Source organism: Larimichthys crocea, chromosome XXII (assembly GCF_000972845.2).
Source record: "Larimichthys crocea isolate SSNF chromosome XXII, L_crocea_2.0, whole genome shotgun sequence".
NCBI lineage: Eukaryota > Metazoa > Chordata > Actinopteri > Sciaenidae > Larimichthys > Larimichthys crocea.
Window position 1 is genome coordinate 19,908,359 of NC_040032.1, and position 19,584 is coordinate 19,927,942.

General features: G+C 41.2%; 1 protein-coding gene across 1 annotated transcript in view; it reads right to left on the minus strand.

Annotated features, from left to right (window-relative positions):
• Window positions 1-2,073: 2,073 nt before the first annotated feature.
• Window positions 2,074-19,584, minus strand: part of ppm1e (protein phosphatase, Mg2+/Mn2+ dependent, 1E) — a 39,654-nt gene continuing 22,143 nt past the window's right edge. The window contains exons 3-8 of the mRNA XM_010730853.3: window positions 13,780-13,901; window positions 11,290-11,489; window positions 10,804-10,992; window positions 10,545-10,688; window positions 9,735-9,828; window positions 2,074-9,602 (exon numbers count right to left, since the gene is read on the minus strand). Coding sequence (XP_010729155.3) covers window positions 8,668-9,602; window positions 9,735-9,828; window positions 10,545-10,688; window positions 10,804-10,992; window positions 11,290-11,489; window positions 13,780-13,901 — 1,684 coding nt within the window. The 3' untranslated portion in view covers window positions 2,074-8,667. The remainder of the gene's footprint in view (window positions 9,603-9,734; window positions 9,829-10,544; window positions 10,689-10,803; window positions 10,993-11,289; window positions 11,490-13,779; window positions 13,902-19,584) is intronic.

The following is a 19,584-nucleotide window of genomic DNA, read 5'->3' on the forward strand; positions in this document are numbered from 1 at the left end:
AATGTTAAAGATTTTAGATGGACTGTTTTGAAAAGATCAAAATCAAATGCAGAAAACTAGACCCATTTTCTTCTAATGTAACTCGACCACTGACTTTTCCATCTGAGAATCAGGTGTGTTATGCGAATATAATGGCTAATAGATAGATGTTATACAGGTGTTATACATGTATATACATGCATCCGTATTCTAGTGACTCGGTTTACTCTTAAAGTTGGCTGACTCAGTCTTTTTAAAGAATCTGGGATATCCTGACTTTTCGCCTATGCTTTTAGGGTACGTTCCGTTTGAAATATCAATTGGAGCACTCTCTGAAGTTTCTGAAGATTTCCAACTTCTGATTTCATCAATTGCAACCACAAAATCCAGGATGGCCACTTAACATCAACAGTATTGAAAAGTATATACTATTTATTATCACTTGTATCTTTTGTGTCGGATTAAATCGTCGTATACGCACAGTATCGTACAACTTTTACCTGCAGACATGTTGCTGCAGTGTTTGTATGTGCAAAATGTTGCATAATGCATTGTTATTATGTGGTCTGTGACTGGCCAGTTCACTGTGGCAACAGGCTTACCAAAGTAGCCCAGACGTCTCTTTCCCTAGCCTCGTCCTTCAGCTTCTCTTGAGGATAGATGGGCGGATGTTCCCTCGGATATGTAATCCCTTCGGCATGTTCTGGGTCTAACCTAGGGTCTCCTCCCAAGTTGACATACCCTGAAAAGGTGTCCCAAGGAGGTTGCTCTATGTTCCCTCCGCATGTCTGATGCTCTGTTACTTGGACTAGTTTTTGCAGTCAGGGATCAGCCTTTGGTCCTTTTGCCTTTGGTCAGAGTGGGGAAGACGCTGTGCTAATGAAGGACCAAATGCAGCCCATGACTGTCTGGAGGCTGGATGTCACCAAGCAGTCACTAGTCAGGAAGAAGCAGGTCATTAGTCAGTCTCCACTTCTCATGCATGCCCAGTGGCGTCAGCAAATCAGACTGTTAATAAATCTGATAAATTATTTGTAGAAGAGCCCTCATGTCCTTTCCTTCTGTCTGGATTTCATCAACCTTTTTTCCCTCAAAGCACCAAACTGCTGGAATGGAAAGAATAAAGCCAGATTATGAGTGGGGTGAACCGATGAGTCTTTTTATAGAAAGAATGTGGAGGACTGCTCACTTTTGTAAAGCCGTTTATGTAATAGCAGACAGCACTGTTCCACATGAAAGCCCTGTTACAGCATCACATCGCTCCTCACACTGTGCGGCTTCTGATATTTCAATCTGCTACATGAAAACCATTTGTTCAGGTTTCCTATTATTCACTACACAAAGAATTACTACCTGTTGACCCTAATAATAGTTTTTTTCATAACTCTGGAGCATTAATATGTTGTTAGTAAACTCATCTTTGATTTATATTTCATGTTTCACACAGATGGCTCTATTTTGCAAAGATGGAGCATCTCTGATGTTGTTTACAACTGTCTGAAGGGTTGCTTTGAATGTTTGCCTTTTGTGAAATATTGGAAAATTTCAAAACTTCTTTGAGCTTCCTTCTGTCTTCTTTCTTCAGCAGTTGGAACTATCCGTGACGTTTAAATAATTCATTCGGTGGAACAAGAAACAAGTCAGATGAAGCTGTGAGAAGAAGCCCCGAGTAGATGCTGCTTTTTTGTACTTATACACACCTATTATATGTTTAATCCTAAAGGTCCAGTTTGTAGGATTTTATGGCATCTAGTGGTAAAGTTTCAGATTACAACCAACTGAATAGTCCCTACCTCACCCTCCAGCTCCTTTCATTTTAGAACATTTTTAATTAAATTTAATTTAATGGGTTATTTAACAACATTTAAACTGAAGCTGGTGCATAAAAGTATCTGAGATGTATCCAGTGCCACGTTAAAATTAGTATTTCGGCCACGTTGTCCATGTGCATGTCACCAAAAGACTTACACATGCACAGAGAAAGCATCGTGGGTAATTCAATGTCGTATCATCACGAGCAGACCAAAGAAGACCAAAGAAACCAAACTGACAAAGATCAAAACTCTCCAAGAAAGAAAAGCCACCAGCCATCACCTTGGTCTAATCTTTATATACATGATAATTAGTCACCAGTTACAATACACATATTTATATACTACAGGAACACAGATAATACAGGTACTCAACATGTGTTTTACTGTTTCTTTTTTTTTTCTTTTTTTAAACCTAACCTGCATGTTGAAGAAGAGCCAATCGTGGGGTTTGTCTTCCATTATAAAGGACAAGAAGGACAGGTCTGTAGGTCGGGACCTATCACAGCCCTTGGTGATCTTAGCCCCTTGCCCCCTCTCATCCACATGAAGCCACTGGCCTACATTTGAACAGAGTGCATGGGTCCAAGAGGTCCAAACACCAGACAATCTTTTCAAATGTACACAAACTGCTGAGGAATGCCGAAACAACCCAAATGTCCTGCCTCCTTTTATCACAGCAAGAAGAAAGCTTCACATTCATTTTTCCGTGGTCGTGCAGCTCATTTAACTTTTAACATTCAAACTCGAGCTGGTCGCAAACTTCTTACAGGAGGTGTAGGGGTGTGGTAAATGAACTTTACCACTGGGCAGCAGATTATCACTCCAATCTGAATCTCTATGGGAAAAATGAATAGGAAATTAACTTCAGGAACTCAGTATTTATGCTCTGTGACCTTTCAAGTATGGCTGACAGAACTACAATTTTGTTGCATCCTTCAGCAGAAGACAAACCCTCAGAGAGCCTTTTAATGCAACGTCATTATTGCTTACAGAGAAAAAGAAAAGCTTTTTTGTGTACATAGACACACAGTGCAGATTCATGGAGGGCCCTATAGTTAGACAGTGATTATGGGAGAGCAGAGCTGAACGTCTGCTTACTTTCGTCATTAGGGGAGGGAAACATCCGACTCAGAGGAACCTTTAGTGTAAGCAGAGCATGAGGGAGGGAGGACGTGTATGTTTCTTGAGCTTAGGTAGAGGTTTTACCACAAGGAATGATGGTAAACGTTTTTATTGCTCATACAGTGACAACTTTGATATGATGATTAACACTTTATATAACTAATTCACAAGGTTTTTGGTGAAAGCGACCCATGGATCCTTGTCACTGTTGTGTTACGTCTCTCCCTCCAGAGTGCAGTGCAATGACCTGCCATGAAACTACATCAGTGATTTGAAAAAATCAACCGTGAATCACAGGGGACAGAAAACTACTGCTTCACTGCACAGCTGCTCTGAGGCGTGGCCACAAATACAACATGCTTCAGTCTGTACACACAGCAGTTTTCCATGGCAGCGCAGATCTGCTACCATTTACAAGAAACACAAAGAAAGATCTTGTTATAATGACGTAGCGTCTCATTGTAAGAAGAACCAGAGCCAGTCTGGCTCTGGGGATGGGTTAGTCCCATGATGATTGGTCCACAGTGAGATATCCTAACAACTATTGGATGGACTGCCTTGACATTTGGTACAGAAACGTTCCCCTTGGTGATGCCAAGGTTTCTACTTAGCACACACAACAGACCTTTTTCAAAGCAGCCATTTTGCGCTGACCCTATTATTTCATCTCAAAATGGTCCACTACTTGCTTTTTACCAAATCCGCAAATGTTTAAATCCGAACACGCTAAACCAAGATGGTGACCATGGAAAGCATAATGTCTGCTTAACATTCTGATCAAGCTCTTATTCTCATCAATTCGAGGATTCACCATTCTCCCTGTGTATAACTATGGCTAAAGAAATCATTGTCATTATAACAAGATCCTGAGAAAAACCCTTGATCCCTCTTCTCTACTGCCCTGTGTGATCGGTTAAAAGATCTCATCGGTGATCTAAAAGACAACACAGTGACTCTAAGTTAGGCTCAATTTTCCATTTTACCGTGTTCCTCATCTCTAATCAACACCACGCTAATCATCTAACACCTTCAGATTTGAAATGAAAACCTACGAACTACTGATATATTCTGATTGGCAAGATGTGTTTTCTTTTTTTTTTAAGGCTGGTACTGATACAACATTTTTAGTCGAATCTGCAGATTGGGGATGAGTATTTTATGTTGATAATTAACATCTTTATGGATGTTTTTACCCAGATCTGTATTCATGTCAGGGCAGGAAAGCGGGGTGAAACAGCAGCTAGGCCACGATGGGACACTACAACTCTCCAACGAAAGCCAGACCGGTTCAACACCTTTTTATGCTTTAGCAGCTCTTGAAGGCAGAGGCAGGGTTTATAGACTGATGCCTCTCAAGCGGTTCAATAACATCATTCCCACATCCACCTCAGTCTGGTGGTGGGAGATTTGTGACAGTCCAACATGTGACCCAACAGTCGGGCCTCCTGAAGCATGGATTAAAACCACTGATTTACAAGACAATTATTATATGTACACTCCTCCAGCATTTGCTCAACTCAATATTAGTACTTATAATATACATACGCATCCGTGCCTAAGTGAATATTTGAAATGACTGTGATTTCCATTGTTTTCAGATGCTTCACCCATCTTCTCTCGGCTATCAACCAACGCTTCTGGAGACTGTAGTGACACTCCCACAAAGGGATCCAGTGGCTTCAGTTTGTTGAGTGTCTCGACAGTACATTCCTGATAGATAGACGCCCCCGGAAAAGAAGAAGAAGGATCTCCCAAAGACACACCACCTCATGTCGACCCACTTTGCAGAGTCTTTGAGGATGTTCTGGGACATGAGGTACATTCTGCTCCACTGACAGTCTGATGCTCTTCACTAGTCAGTCCATGGGATGGTTACAGGAGAGTGAAATGAAACAATGGAGAGCTCAAGTAAAGGCGAGTCCCCGTCTACCAGCAAGACCAAAAGGGGAGGTGATTGCCTTCTTTGTCAAAGATGAAAAAAATAAAAGAGTACCTGTTGTCTAATGAATCACCTGTTTTCAATATCACACCCCTTGTGGGTGTTTCATAAGCCAGGAAAGTGGAGGCACAATTTACAGAACCTGGTCATTACAAAAATCCTGACATTTACTGAATTAACCAAACAATGTGGAATGAATGTTTGGGAATGTGAGGGAATTAATGTGTCCAAATGACAAATCGGTAAGCCCATTCCCCCGAAATGCAAATGTCCAATCATAGCTTAGAAACTGTAACACAGCACGGCAGGTCTGTCAAACTTTTCATTTCACTGCATGTCAAAACGGCGTACATGGGGCTATATAAAGTGTAATATGTAAAGTTAAAAATTAAAACGGTATAACATAAATCTCATAACCGGCATGCTAACTTTTTGCCTGGAATGTGCAGTATTACCCTCAGTCTTTCTGCCTTATGTCCTCTTCAGTATGCAGCCATCAAAGGCGTATTTAATACCATATTTTTTTACAGGGTTCTTGTTTCCAAATCAACCAGACACAACACTAGCTAGCTAGGATAAAATAAACGTGTCATTTCAGCCAAAATAGGAAGTTCAAATGTGGCTGCTTTTGTGTAACGTCTGTTTAAAATTGAGGACCCATTGTTTTTTGATATGTAAATGAGCCACCGTTGTCGTTTTCATATGCGTAATATGCGAGAATCAAATGTTTGACAGCCATCAGTAACTAAGACGGGCTGGGCTTAGGGAACAGTCATTTGTAAGAGGCAACCAAAGGAGTTCAAGCATGTTAAAAGGAACAGGGGTCATTTTAGTACTTTGAAAGGGCTTACGTACGATTTCATAGTTTCATAACATCTGTGTGGTACAGTTAGTTTACAGTCATCAAGTATGCTTAGATACAGTTACGTTATTGTGCGTATTCCAAAGATAGTTACACATTTAAAGCAGTGTTTCCACAGATCAGTCTCACCAAGTTAACTGGGTATTAGGTACTATAATACTTTAGCGGGAGGATTATAATTTGATGAGTACATAGTTGTTTGTTGATTATGGTTATGAATTAGCATTAAATACGAACTCTATAGAATGGACTACCTATCATATTTGGTGTTATATGAAACCAATGAATGCAGATAGAAGACTGGCTTTTATTTCTTAGCCAGGTGTTCCGAACAAGTTCAGTCTCTGAAAGAGGGCTGCAAACATTAACTTAAGTTCTGCACTGTCAGTGTTAGACAGCAGAGTGGGGGTACTCCATTGAAGAATCTAGATCAGATCGGAGAAAGATCCAATTATAAAGGCGCTCTGGGGCCTCTGCGGAGTCCGTCTCAGTGGATTACACTAGTAGCAGGAGCTATATAGCAAATGGTGATGACTGGGATGTTCGCTGTGTAGTATTGTGTTGTAGGGGTTGTTAACACCACAACTTTATTTAAAGATAGAAAACTTTTTTTTTCTATAACCTCAAGCTACTGAGGCACACAAATGTGCAGATTCTCTTTATGTTTTTGAATCTTAATGGACAGTTTGGGGAATATGCTTATTCACTTTAACTACCACTCTCATGTCTGCACGCTAAACTGCTGTACAGCCAGCAGCCTGTTAGCTTAGCATAAAACTCTCAAAATAGCTCTGTGTTGTTGATTTAATGAATACACAAACAGAGATGCAATAACCACAAATAGTTTGCTGATTTTCTTTTTGCATTTGGGCAGAGCTAAGCTAGGAGTTTTTCCCCTGCCGTAAGTCTCATTTTGAACCTTTAAAGGCTCGTAAATTTGCACCTAAATGCCGCAAACATCAAAAGACAGAGCTAAACTGTTTTAAGCTAAATAGCTTTTCCCCCTGTTCCAGCCTTTATGCTAAGCTAAGCTAAACGGCTAGTGGATGTAGCTTCATATTTAGCTCATAGAGTGGTATCAATCTTATTATCTCTTGGCGAGAAAGCAAATAAATGTACTTCCCAAAATGTCAAATTATTCTTTTAAAGTGGCACATAGTCATAATAATATGACTGAAAGCACAAGCCAGACTTGACCTTAATGATGATATCAACACATGAATAGTTAGTAGTGGATATGCGTGTAAAGGACGTAGGCTTTAGTAACACATATGGAAGGCACGTGTTCTGCAGCTTTCAACTATCCCGGCCCAACGTTAAATGGTTTGCACTTATCAAGCCTGCTGGAAAATACTTCTGTTCAGTGGGTTTTGTGTAAAATAAAGAAAATACACTTCAAATACTTGCAATAGCTATGTGGCCCAATGACAACTATAACAAAAATATATTTTTTAAATACCCCAACCCCCTCAAAAAACAAAACAAACAAACAAAAAAACCTTATTCCAGGACTATATCCCCATCTGGAATACTGGACTACATGAAGCATTTATTCAGGTAAGTGACTGCTAATCTTTTATAATCCGGTGTTAAGTGCTTTTATCTGAAGACAAATTGTGGCTGGATAATGGCTGGGTCATTGACTGTATGGGAGGGGGAAGAACAGCATGTGCTTTCAGTCCCAGAAGCCAGGAGCGACAATTGTTCCAGCCTCCTCTCCAGTATGAACTTTCTATTCATCTGCCACCAAAAGATTGCTAAGGGGGACACAGAAGAAAGCTAGGCCCATCAGAGCTTAATGTAATGCTCAGTCGTTTCAACTTTCTCAGCAGCAAGACAAAAGATATGTGTCACGTCACCCTGCGTTTGCACCTGGGCAACATTTAGGAAAGAGAAATAATGAAGCAATCACAGTCACATTGCTGGTATGTGGTATGTCTTTTCTCTTAAATGCACAAAAAAAAATATACGCGGAAGTGATGATACACAAAGTATTTTGTAGCTTTGGTCTCTTTCTCTTAATGCCACTGTACTGCAACAATGACAAGTGTCCTTTGAATTTGTGGGAACGGTTTCAGGAAGGCTTCTTCAACTAGAGCATGACCTGACCCGATCGGCATGGCCAATATTTCCAGCTAATATTAGCTTAATGAACATCTGAGTAGTGGTTTAATATCGTCCGATAAGTAACAAGAAATTACTTTATTTCCAACCTCGCTAATGCTGTTGTGGCTGGAAGGGAGCAAAACCCCTGCAGCCCATTTATACTGTCCACATAGTTTTGTCCAGGAAGTGTAATGTATTCTTTCTGCATGTACCTGAGAGCAACAAATGTGTCATAATACATAATTTCTGCTGAAAGATGCTGCTGAGAGTGTGGAGCGACCGAGCATTTAAATTAAACTTGTGTTCAGACTTAATGCAAGTGAACTTTTGGCCCCTTTGCACTGAACAGCTTTTGTAGTCCAATGCAGACTTAAGCTCTAAGCTAACAGTACACATCGAAAGTACACGAGATTGATTTTAAAATGTACCTGGAACTCCTGAAAGCCTCTCTGTTTATCCTCGTGCATGAGGCAGAGTCACACAGGCTCTCAGATTGATTTCACATTCAGTCTGAACACATCTTATTAACCTGCATTTCCAGCTCTGGCTTCATGCTGACTGATCGATGGAGAGGATATGGTTTTGAGCTTTACCTACAGCATTAAAGAGCAGGGCTTGTGTTTAGTGGGCCAGCTTTACATTGGGGAACATTTCGGCTTAGGACAGAGAGCACCACTCTTCCAACAGAGATTCAATAATCACGTAACAACTGCAGGAGCCACAACTACCTACTATCAAAGAAAGATGTGTTGTTGAAGGCAGAGGTGGGTAGGTGGGAGGATGGGCAGAGGGGCAGGGAGTGGGACTGAATAAATGAAGGAGATGGTTTGGTTTGGGTCACCTCTTCAGATGGTGTTATCATAGGGCAGATGAGGCACTGCCACTCCGGGCCTCCTGTTGGAGTAGCGCTCATTGTGCGGCAGCAACTGGCTAAATGGCAACAAGCCTAGCAGCTCCTTGGATGTGCCTGGCCACCTCCGGCCCAACCGGCGCCTACCATAAGTGAGCCTGCGGCTTCGCCTCACTGCCTGGCCTAACAGCATGGCTGTCTGGGGCCACAGTGGGTCCGTGAAGCTAGAGATGCTGGGCTCCTGAAAAGGGATACAGGACCTGCGCCTCTGTGGGCGTTCTTCTCGATAGATGGGGGAGGTCGTTAAGAGGTCGATGCTAAAGTCGGAGCAGGGCTGACTTGAGCCCTCGGTCAGAGATATGCGGCCCTCCAGCGAAGGCCCCAACAGGCTGAGGCTTGTTCTGTCCGTGAACGAGTCCGTTCGGTCTTCATAGCCGAGGTCAGCGGGGGCCGAGCACTGCTGCAGGGGCCAGCCTCCGCGACCCTTCCCCCCAATGTCTGCAGTGCTGCCACCTTCACCACCATCTCGCTCTACCCTGACTGCCTCGTCTTCCTCCTCCTCATCTTCCTGTTCCTCCTCTTCTACCTCCGTGACCTCCTCCTCCTCAACTTCTCCCTCCACCACACCTTCCTCCTCGTCCTCTGTGCTGGTGGGTGGTGGGGAGCGGGGGTCCCGCAAGAAGACCACTATGACGGTGATATTATCGCTAGAGCCCGCATCACGGGCTGAGGCCACCAGCTTGTGGGCTACCATGGTGGTGTCTCCAGTGTTCTCCTGGAGGTGGTCACTGACCACGCGCACCGCCTCATCTGGACTCACTGTGTCCCAGAAGCCATCACAGGCCAGAATCAGGTAGTCTTCTGAACCGTCCAATGGGAAGATACCATGGTCTGCATCACCACAGATGTAGGGCTTGTGCTCTGAGTCGCCTGTCGAGGTAACACAGGTTATTCTGTTAGCGCTGCTCATACCAGCAAAGTTTCCTGCAGTTTCAGCAGGGATTTCGTGTCATGTCTTTAACATATGTGGTATACTGAGTATCTGACTGAACTACTCGTTACCTATTGCTCTGGATACAGACAGACTGCCGTTAACCCTCCATGTGCCAAACCAGATCACACATCCTCCCAGAGCCTCGATCCTCTGCTTCTCATCCTGCAGACACACACATGAATTACACTTGGCTTTAGAGGTGGTCAAAACGGCGATGACACAGCAATCTCAACCTGCCATTCCTTGCAACAATTCGTTATAGACAGTATATGATGTTTCTTCTGTAGAACAGTTATGATTGATTGGTGATTGAGAGTTTCTTCTATGGACAATATCTGTACACTTTAAAGGTATAATCCAACATTTGGATGGAAAATATGCTAATTCGCTTTTTTAGACTAACAAGAGAAGATCTCTCTTCTGACACACACATGAATAGTTCAATGTAAGGCAACAGCCAACAGGTTAGCTTAGCTTCTCATAAAGACCTGGGTCTTGGGTCCAGGCTGGGTAACAGAATTTGCCTACAAGCATCTGTAAGGATCACTAATTACCAGTTATAGCAACACAAAAATGAGTACGAGTGAGACTATTTCTTGATGGCACTGGTTGCCTGCCAACTGCTCAGAGCCAAGAAATAGTCTGGCACATACAGTAACCAAACAACCAAAGATTAAGCAAGCAAAGAAAGAAAAGCAAGAAAAAAAATATCTCTATACCAGTAATGTAATATCTTTATAAATGTGGTCACCGTCTATAGAAAACATTATTTAAGTCAAGTTTACTCAAAGGTTGATTGATCTGACTGAATGTGATTCTGCTGTGGGCAAACTATAAGTTAAAGTGTGATACAAACTTTCATGCATCAGTGTGTTTACCTCTCTGTCCGGTTTATGTGGTTTCATCAGCTCCACAACCTGTCCTCTCCTGACCAGTATGACCTGGGAGTCTCCCAGCCAGGCCACGTACAACGTTCGACCCCGCAGGAAGGTCACCACGCCTGTCGTGCCGCAACGCAGGTGCTGCGAGACACAGACACGTGTTACAGTATTCAGCTTTGACATAAAAGATATTTACTTAGTATTGTCCAGTGTAAGTCATTTTTTGTGTTTCGGTTCTTTGCAGATGTGTGTTTACCTCTCGTGATGCCTTCTTCACAAAGCGTTCATCTGTGACTTTGAAGGCTCTGCAGAGGGCCTCGCTGGGGTCCTGGCTGAAGGATTCCTGGTGAACTAAGTTGACGTGGAGGTGGTTGGCAGCATAAATGGCAGCATCCACGCCGCCGTGACCGTCAAACACAGCAAAGTAAGCCTGTTCTTCCTGGTCCTGAGAGACACAGTCATCTAACATTAATACTACACATCTGCAGGTAGTAAATATGACAGTTTCCTTCCCCAAAGATTTAACTAAGATGTCCATTCCTTGTATTCAAACTAGAATAATAGTTGTTGATTGTACAACAGTGACTTTAATCCTATATATTATGAATCCAATAAAACTATGTAATAAAATAAAATATATGAAATCCAGCTACCAAATCTGGAAGACTGATTCAAAGTATCGCCTCCATGAAGTCTACGAATTATAAAAGGCATTTACACCACCTGGCCAGATTGTATCTACCTGAATATTGAAGAGTGTGTTGAAGTCAGGAATGATGACGTGCTTGTCCTCCATCTTGCGCCTCATGTTCTTGATGGCGTGGATGGATGTTTCGTAGTACGGCTGTGGGCGGCGGCGGAAGGGCAGCTCTTTCAGCCAGTGGCAGCACATCTCAAACAGTCTATTAAACACCAGCCGGGCTAGCTTCACAGACTCCATCTCTAACAAACAAACAAATAAACAAACACACACACAAACATAGTCAAGCAAAGAGTTTCAAAGGTTATTAAGTTATAGCAGTTTTTATAGCAGTTTTTATATTTAATTTAGTTTTCAAAACAAATCTTTCTTAAGAGGTCTCAGTTCTCAAGATTTGTAATAAAATACATTGTGGTGTTTATTTCTTTGGTTGTGCCACTTCCTTCTTCCCCTTTGAATATATCACAAAAATAAATTTGGCTTTTTGGGCTCTTACCTGGCCGATGGTGACGGAAAAAAGTTTCACACATCCGGAAACGGATGAATGACGTCACAGATATTTTCTGTAGTTTATCAACAGATGATTATCATTATTAATTATGTGGCACACAGAAGTCATCAAACTAAGTGACACTTTTCTCCAGAAGTCAGAAAACCTCATTCAACATCACGCTGACTTTGATATCATGCATGAGATTAAACAATATTTCCTGTTGACAAAGGTTCACTCCATATGTCTAGACAAGGATCCTTTATTTTGATATAACTACGCTATATTGAGGACACAATTAAGCATTTGTTTTATTTTTTTCATTCTAGAAATCACCAAATTATGATAAAATTGGTCATTGTGCATTCTATAATAATGGTAATATAAAAGTGATTAGAGCTGCTATGTTACCTGCTACATCAGTTATGCTCAATGTTTAGTTTCCTTGAAAAAGCTGCTACTTTAAGATGAATGTCGTATTTATAATTCAATGTATAAAGAGCACTTTCCTGCTTCATCTTTGATTGATGTTCACTCCAGCGAAACATGCTGGGAGAGCACTTTTTCAGCTTTCTGTATGGTGCCAGCAGATCTTCCTCTCAGACAAAACAACATCCACCAAGTTAAGTGATACATCTACCAGTAAGTTAAAGCAGACTGCCTGAGAGGCAAATATAGCCACTGCAACTTAGATACATGACATCATTTTCTGATCATCTCTCATCTGGATTTCAGGGTGTATATTAAGCTAAAAGTCTTCTGCTGTGTCAAAAAATTAATTTGGAGAAGTCCCCATCCCCAGAGAAAATGAGGCCCCACAGGGATCTGTTGTAATTTTTCATAAAGTTACAGACATTAGTGGAACAGAGGCTAGCCCAGAAGTGGCATCATGACTTCAGCCTTTGTGTGTGTGTGCATGGGCTCGACCTACTAATGTTAGCTGGAGGTATAGAAGTCTATCCTGTCTTTGCCATCGTCCTCTCTCTCTCTCTCTGTCTCTCTCCGTATGTCTCACTGTGCTCTCCTAAATATGTTATTGTGAGATAGACACAGAGAGTAAGAAAGAGACAGACAGGCTTACACTGTGTCCCATTTCCTCCCTTCACCCTCACCCCTCCACCTTCTCAAAGTACACGCATTGAAACACTTTGTCTGCCCACTCTTGCTCCAAATGAAGATGTTCGAGCACTCGGTCTGGCATCAAGGGTTACCCGTAACACCTTGCAAAAAAGCTGAGGAAAAAGAAGCAGTGGAGTGCAACGAAGCAACATCAAACAGGATGTGATTGGCTGTTATGCAACACAAGAAGAAAATACTTTGAGGAAGTACACGCAGTGAGGTGCAGAACAGTTTGAGCTTTATTCATCGTGTTATTTTTTTGGCTACCACCGGCCTGATTAAGGCAGGATTAAAGTACAGAAGTACAGTTGTGCAACATGATTTATTCCCTGCATTTGACCTATCTTAAAGGATAAGATAGGCAATATTATATATCTTTGTTACTGTAAACAAACCTTGTGAAAAGACAAAAATGAACAATGTGTTCAAATCAGTTCCTACTGAAGACGTTAATCTTTAAAAACAAGACATAAATACATAGTTTGATTTATTAAATAGGGACAGTACTCTCCGAAAACAGCTGGTAACTGTAGTTTTTAACAAACGTTACTCAATCAGGAGCGAATAGTGCATTTTTTGGGACTATTTGCAGCAGTGGATGAATACACATTTGCTGTTCTTGTGGGTATTTCTCAAATAAAACCTACAAATTCAACATTATCCAAGTAATTTTAATGAAAATCTTTTGGCCCATGTTGGACGTAGTATATCCTGGCTCGTAGCTGTATGTTTTGGAGCCTACTTTCTGCCCTCTAGTGGTCAAATACCACTTAATGCAGCTTTGCGGGGGAGAACTGGGACAAAGCCCTGGTGGTTACATGCCTGTGTATGTGTGTGGGATGAAGTGAGAGAGAGACCTAATTTGTCTGTGAGTATGTGTGCGAGAGAGAGAGAGCAGTCTCGTGGGCTCTCCGGGGACTCACGTGGTAATGGGTCAGCTCCATCTTCTACAGTCTTATTGAGGTGGTGGATGGAGAGGTCAGTCTGCAGGAGGCTGTCTGCTGTGGCTCTGGCCAAGGCGGCAGCCAGGGAGCACGGGCAGTTACTGTGGTGAGGAGAGACAACACAGTTATGAATGGGTCAGGGAAAGAAAATCACATCACACTAATCCTCTCTGGAGATCAACAATGGCTTCCTTCGTTTAGCCCTGTTCATTTGGATATAAAATATATGTTTAATAGCCAATATCTGTATGTGTAGATAAACAGTAAGTCACTCAACATGTTGGATGGAGCAAACTGCACACCGATGGTCTTGCTATTTAGATGCATACATATTGGTCATTCACAAACACCATTACATACATATAGTAGGTTTTATCTTCTGTTGCTCATGAATATTTGGACCAAATTTCACAGCAATCTTTCCGATTTATTTACGTCTGGACCAAAGTGGTGGCTACCGAACCACTGAACAACGACCATCCTTAAAATGAAAATCAGCAGACACATACACAAATATCTAAAGCATAAGAAAGACCTCAGGACAATAAAACCATTAGACTTTATGAAAAAATAACTGTCAGTTGAAAACGGGCATGAAAAGTTGCCATTTAAATACAAGCAGAATTCAAGATTCATAAAATAAAATATGCACCCCATTTTCACTGAATGATGGAACAATCAAAATAAGTCCTTTAATCACTGCATACCACATTTTTAATGTTTTAACTGCATTAGTTTAGGACGTCTTGAGGACACACAGATATCCTGTCAGCTGGAGCCAGCCAGTGCCAGTAATTTGTCTTGAAGAATGTTAAAATAACACAGCAGCTCTGTTTGAGTGCAGCGGTACATCACTACATCTGGCCAGAGCTGTGTGTGCTGGATCTGTGCTAGAGAAGGAGGAGGAGGAGGAGGTGTTTCCCTTCTTAAGGTTAACAAGAGTTGGGTAGGAAAAATGAGGAGCAGGTGGGGGAGTGGGAGGAAGCAGAGGGGGTCGTTTGAAGGACTGAAGGATTGCTGAACATGAGTCACCAAGATAACTGGGTCACCTCCAGATGCAGGTAACCATGGTAACCCAACTTCTTGATGCTCTTCCTCGCAAATTAAGTTTAAAATAAACCTGAGCTGATCTGATGTTCACTGATTAATTAAAAAGTGACAGTCAAAGCTGGCTCAGTCAGTGCTGTGAAAAAGTGAAATACATTTTTTATTTATCCATGTCTCTGCTGGACCCTTATGATAATCTGATTTAATAATCTGTAGCCAGTCAAACCTCAAAACTTTTATTCTTGATACACGTCTTGCCTTTGAACACATGGCTCGTTCATCAAACTTGAGTCTGACCTTTTTATACGTTATTAATTTGCAAGCTTGTCTTGATTTGTTAATTAAGGCAACGGGTGGGAGATAATGAGTGACATTAAGAAAGTACTTCCAAAAGTCACAAACTAAACAAAGTCAACACACACACAGTCATATTTGCTGGTATAATGTTTACCCTGTTCATCTTACTGTGTCAGCATGCTAACGTACAAACAGAAATTTTACAAAATTTGCCTATCCACTGACTAGATGGTAAGATAATTCACTCAAAACCACAACCTCATGGTGGCGCTAGAAGTCAGAGGATCACCTAAGTCATTGGTATTCATCTTCAGGAACATCAGTACAATATTTCATGGCAATCCATCAAACCAAAGAGGTACAATGATTTACTGATTGACGGCATTACCATCCATAAAACTATGACGCAGAACATGCAGTACATTTGAACACAACACTATCTTTTTGAACTTCTTCTACTGCTTCAAATAAATAAACATTAATTAATACTACTAAATGTAGCAGTAACTGAATGAAGCTGCACTGTGTTTCAAGTAAATTAACTGTGGTTGGCTGAGCACAACACAGGGACATATTCTTCAATTAAATACTGTAAATTAAGTTTGATCGGGCCTGTGTGGCTGTTATGAGAAATGGCATGGATTTAATCAATAAAACCCCGAGCCAACATTAAACAGCTTCAAAGTCTTTGATGAATCCAGGACAGACATGTAGGCTTTCCACAAATAAGAGACGAGATGACTTTGTACTTGTATTTTAGCAAAATGTGTTCACATCACAGCAGATCTCTGCATTGGCGTCTGGTTAATTTTAGAATTTGATGAGAAACTTTTGTGCTTTGTTCATATTATGTGCCTGTCAGACCTGTCAGACCTGTCATCCGCTCCGAGGCTTAAACATGAAAAGTTGGTGTAGTGGGTAGAGGAACAAAGCATTTATAGTCCTTCCTGCTTAAATGCTCTCTGTGTTTTTCCCAGAGAAAAGTCCAGAATAAAAAGAGGAACTAAAACAATACAGGGTTTGTGAAACAAAACCATCACTGGTCTTCTTGTTAAAATAGAAAGATCAACACGGAAACATATTTACTTCCCTTAAATTAAATTAGGAACATTTTAGAAAGCAAAATATGTTTTAATCATGAAAAACCCTTCAAAATAAAAGTGTCTGATCCACATATCCACATTTTTAAAACATTCATTTGACTGTCTTTGTTTCTCTGTAAAACACAGTGTATTTCCTTGGTAATGAAACTGACTATATAAATAGTCTTGCTTTGCATTTGCTATTATAGTTGACTTTTCATATCTGTAGTTATAATTTGCCTCTCTGCTCTCTCTACACGGTGTAGTGATGGGAAAAAGTTCAACAGAAAAGTTGAGACACAACAGGGAATATTCCTCTCTCCATGGCAACCCACAGAAACTACAAATAACCTCACTGATGATCGTGTTACAGAAATAGTTAAATGTATTAAAAAGGCAATTACTCATGTACATCCTGACGCATCCAAATATATCCAGACAATGTGTGACGTATTTTCTGTGTGAGAATTTCATGGACTGGGTGAAACTCTCGCCTCTCAGAGGGGGTTTGTATCAACACTGAACTTCAAAGTATTGACAGAAGAGCGGTCTGTGCTCACAGTTTGCAAAAGAGACTTTGATCTAAAGGATGAATGTGGGAAAATACCTTCCACTGCTGCTCCAAACCATCGGCTCATTAACTGAACTGGAACAGGTGCCAGCTTGAGTCAATAATGTTGAACTCGAGTTGTTGCTGCATACAAAGGCGATTCTGACAATGTGGTTGATCTATGATGGCATCTAGTCACAGCTGGTATTAAAGGTCCAGTGTGTAGGATTTAGTTGCATTTAGTGGTGTAATCGCTGCATTGCAATCTCCTCCCATCACCCCCACCTACCTAGTGTAAAGGGAGAAACCACACTTGAAAGGCCCTGTCCAGAGTCAGTGTTTGGTTTCTTTTCTGGGCTACTGTAGAAACATGGAGTTTCAACATTGTGGCCTCCATGGAAGAGGACCTGTTCCCACTGTAGATATAAAAATATCATCTGAATAAGAAAAAAAAATCTCTTTTTAAGTTATTCAGATGATTGTACATGCATGAAAACATGGTTACGATATCCTATTCCATGTCTGCCTGGACCTACACTGGACCTTTAAGTAGCATTCTTGTCGTCTTTATTTTGCTTATATTATGATCGGATCTCAGACATGCAAATCTGTCCATTGGACATCGAAAGTGTTAGTGACGCAGAAAAACTCCGGATGGGCCACTATGACGTGCAAGGTGATAGTCCACTGAAAGACGGACGCGGTCTTGGTTGGCAGCACCTGCGTGCCGGTTCAGTTCACAATAACTGGCATCCTGTCACAGTTGGTGCCTGTAGCATGTGTGAGCAGGAGGAGAAAGAGATGTGTGGTACTACTTAAAGCTTCAAAATCCTAGCCAAGGTGAGGTAGACATAAATCTTACTGCATGTGCAGGTGGCCTTCATCAAGTCTTATGAAAAGGAACATTCACATAGAAAGATGGTTCAGCACATACAGTACGCTTTCCTGTCTGATGTTCAGTTCTGGTTCACAGGTGGCAGAGCTGCTTATTTTGTTCTGACTCATTCTGTGCTGTGTGGTGTAGTTTGCCGCACGTCTGTTCGGTGACTTTAAACTTGAAAATCTCTAATTAGAACAAGAGGGATGGTCTAAATTGCTTGTAGCAATATAATGGGGTTATTCATGCTTGGTGTCTCCTCTTTTTTTTTTTAAAGTACACCCACTGCTGGCATTAGAAACAAGGTTATCTCAGAAATATGTGTATCCAGTCCTGTAATTCCTTTCTCCTCCCTTAGAAACTTTTTTTTTTCACCAGGTCCTTGATTTTGTTCTCAAACTGGGTCAAGGGCTAGAAACATCAGGAACAGAGTAGTTAAAGCATGACCCCATAAAGCAGTAACCATAGTAACCTCCTGGGTAAACCTCTCCTTGAAAATGTAGCAGCTGTATTGGTGAATTATGTTGTACTCCTTCTTGAAAAGGTGGATCACACAGTCGCACAACTCTGTCAGGACAAATTATGTAACACATCAGATTCCTTTACTTCAGTCTGATGCTACAAGCAGTTCAGTAAAGTCTGGGTCTGCCCAGTTTGGATTAATATAGCATGATAATGGGTTAACGTTACCCAGAAAGTGTTTAGAAAAATACTAAATATGGTATTTTCATCCATTTTAGGCGCAACAAGCTTGAGTTTGACCTTTAAAACCATCACAAATGTGGTGGTAGTTGTATGACAATACAATCAATATGAATGCAGATCACTTATAGTGGCAGTCCCATCAGTGCAAACATGTTGAGATTTCATAAGAGAAAATATGTAGATATAAGTATTATGTTGATTACATTTCTTTTGCTCAGATTTTAGTTTTTTGAGCGCCACAGGACTGATGTGAAGGAATGATGTTTGTTACATAAGACAGAGAGAAAAGAACAGGAGATGAGCGGTGGGGAGGGTCTATCTGTCAGTATTTGGGTTTGTTCATCACAAGTGTCCTCTCCTCCATGTTTCCATTCATAGAAACATTCTCCTCTCTCTCTCTCTCTCTTCACTCCTTTACCACTGGCTGCCCTGTGGGGGTGGATGCTGAGCTGAGGAGCTCCGATTGGCTGCAAGTCACACTGGAGAACACACAGCGCACCAATGACAGTTCCCTATGGCTTGTGCATCACGGTGAGGTCATGTGGAGTGGAGGTGGATTAAACGGGAGCTTAATCTCAGTTCACACCATCACACTGCAACAACACGACTGACTGGATGAAAGACCAGCACTGGTTCAACTGGTCAGCAAAATCATGAATTCATAGCAATGTGTTCCGATGCTTTTCTTCTGTCTGTCTTGTCATTTTCATCAAATAAGAGACATGTTTCAGTGTATATATTTAAAAATAACATATTCGTTGGAGACAAATGCACATCCACATACAGAGCTAAATTAATCCAATACAACAAAACCACAACAAGAGAATCAGCTCCTCTCTGTCACAACAACGCACTGGATTAGATTGGCATTCATCTCCAGGATGCTGCACATGACCTCAACACACTGTAAAGGACAAACTGGTTCATATGCTGTATTTATTTATGAAAATGAATTAAGAAGCTAAAGAAACTGTTTTAGTTTATAGCTATAGTTTATGTGTGTGTGTTCAATACTTGCAAAATGTGAAAGTTTTCTTAACTGGAGCTTTTATTTTTATTTTTATTTTTATTTTTTGCTGAGTTCACCACGCTCGGAGGGTGATCTGTCCTCCAGGTCACCTTGGAGAAGTGAACCAGTTTTCATTTGGCCAAAGCAAGAAAATAAGAAATAAAACAAGAGGCCAAATGAAATCAATATTTGAACTAGTCACTGGATTTCCTGTTCC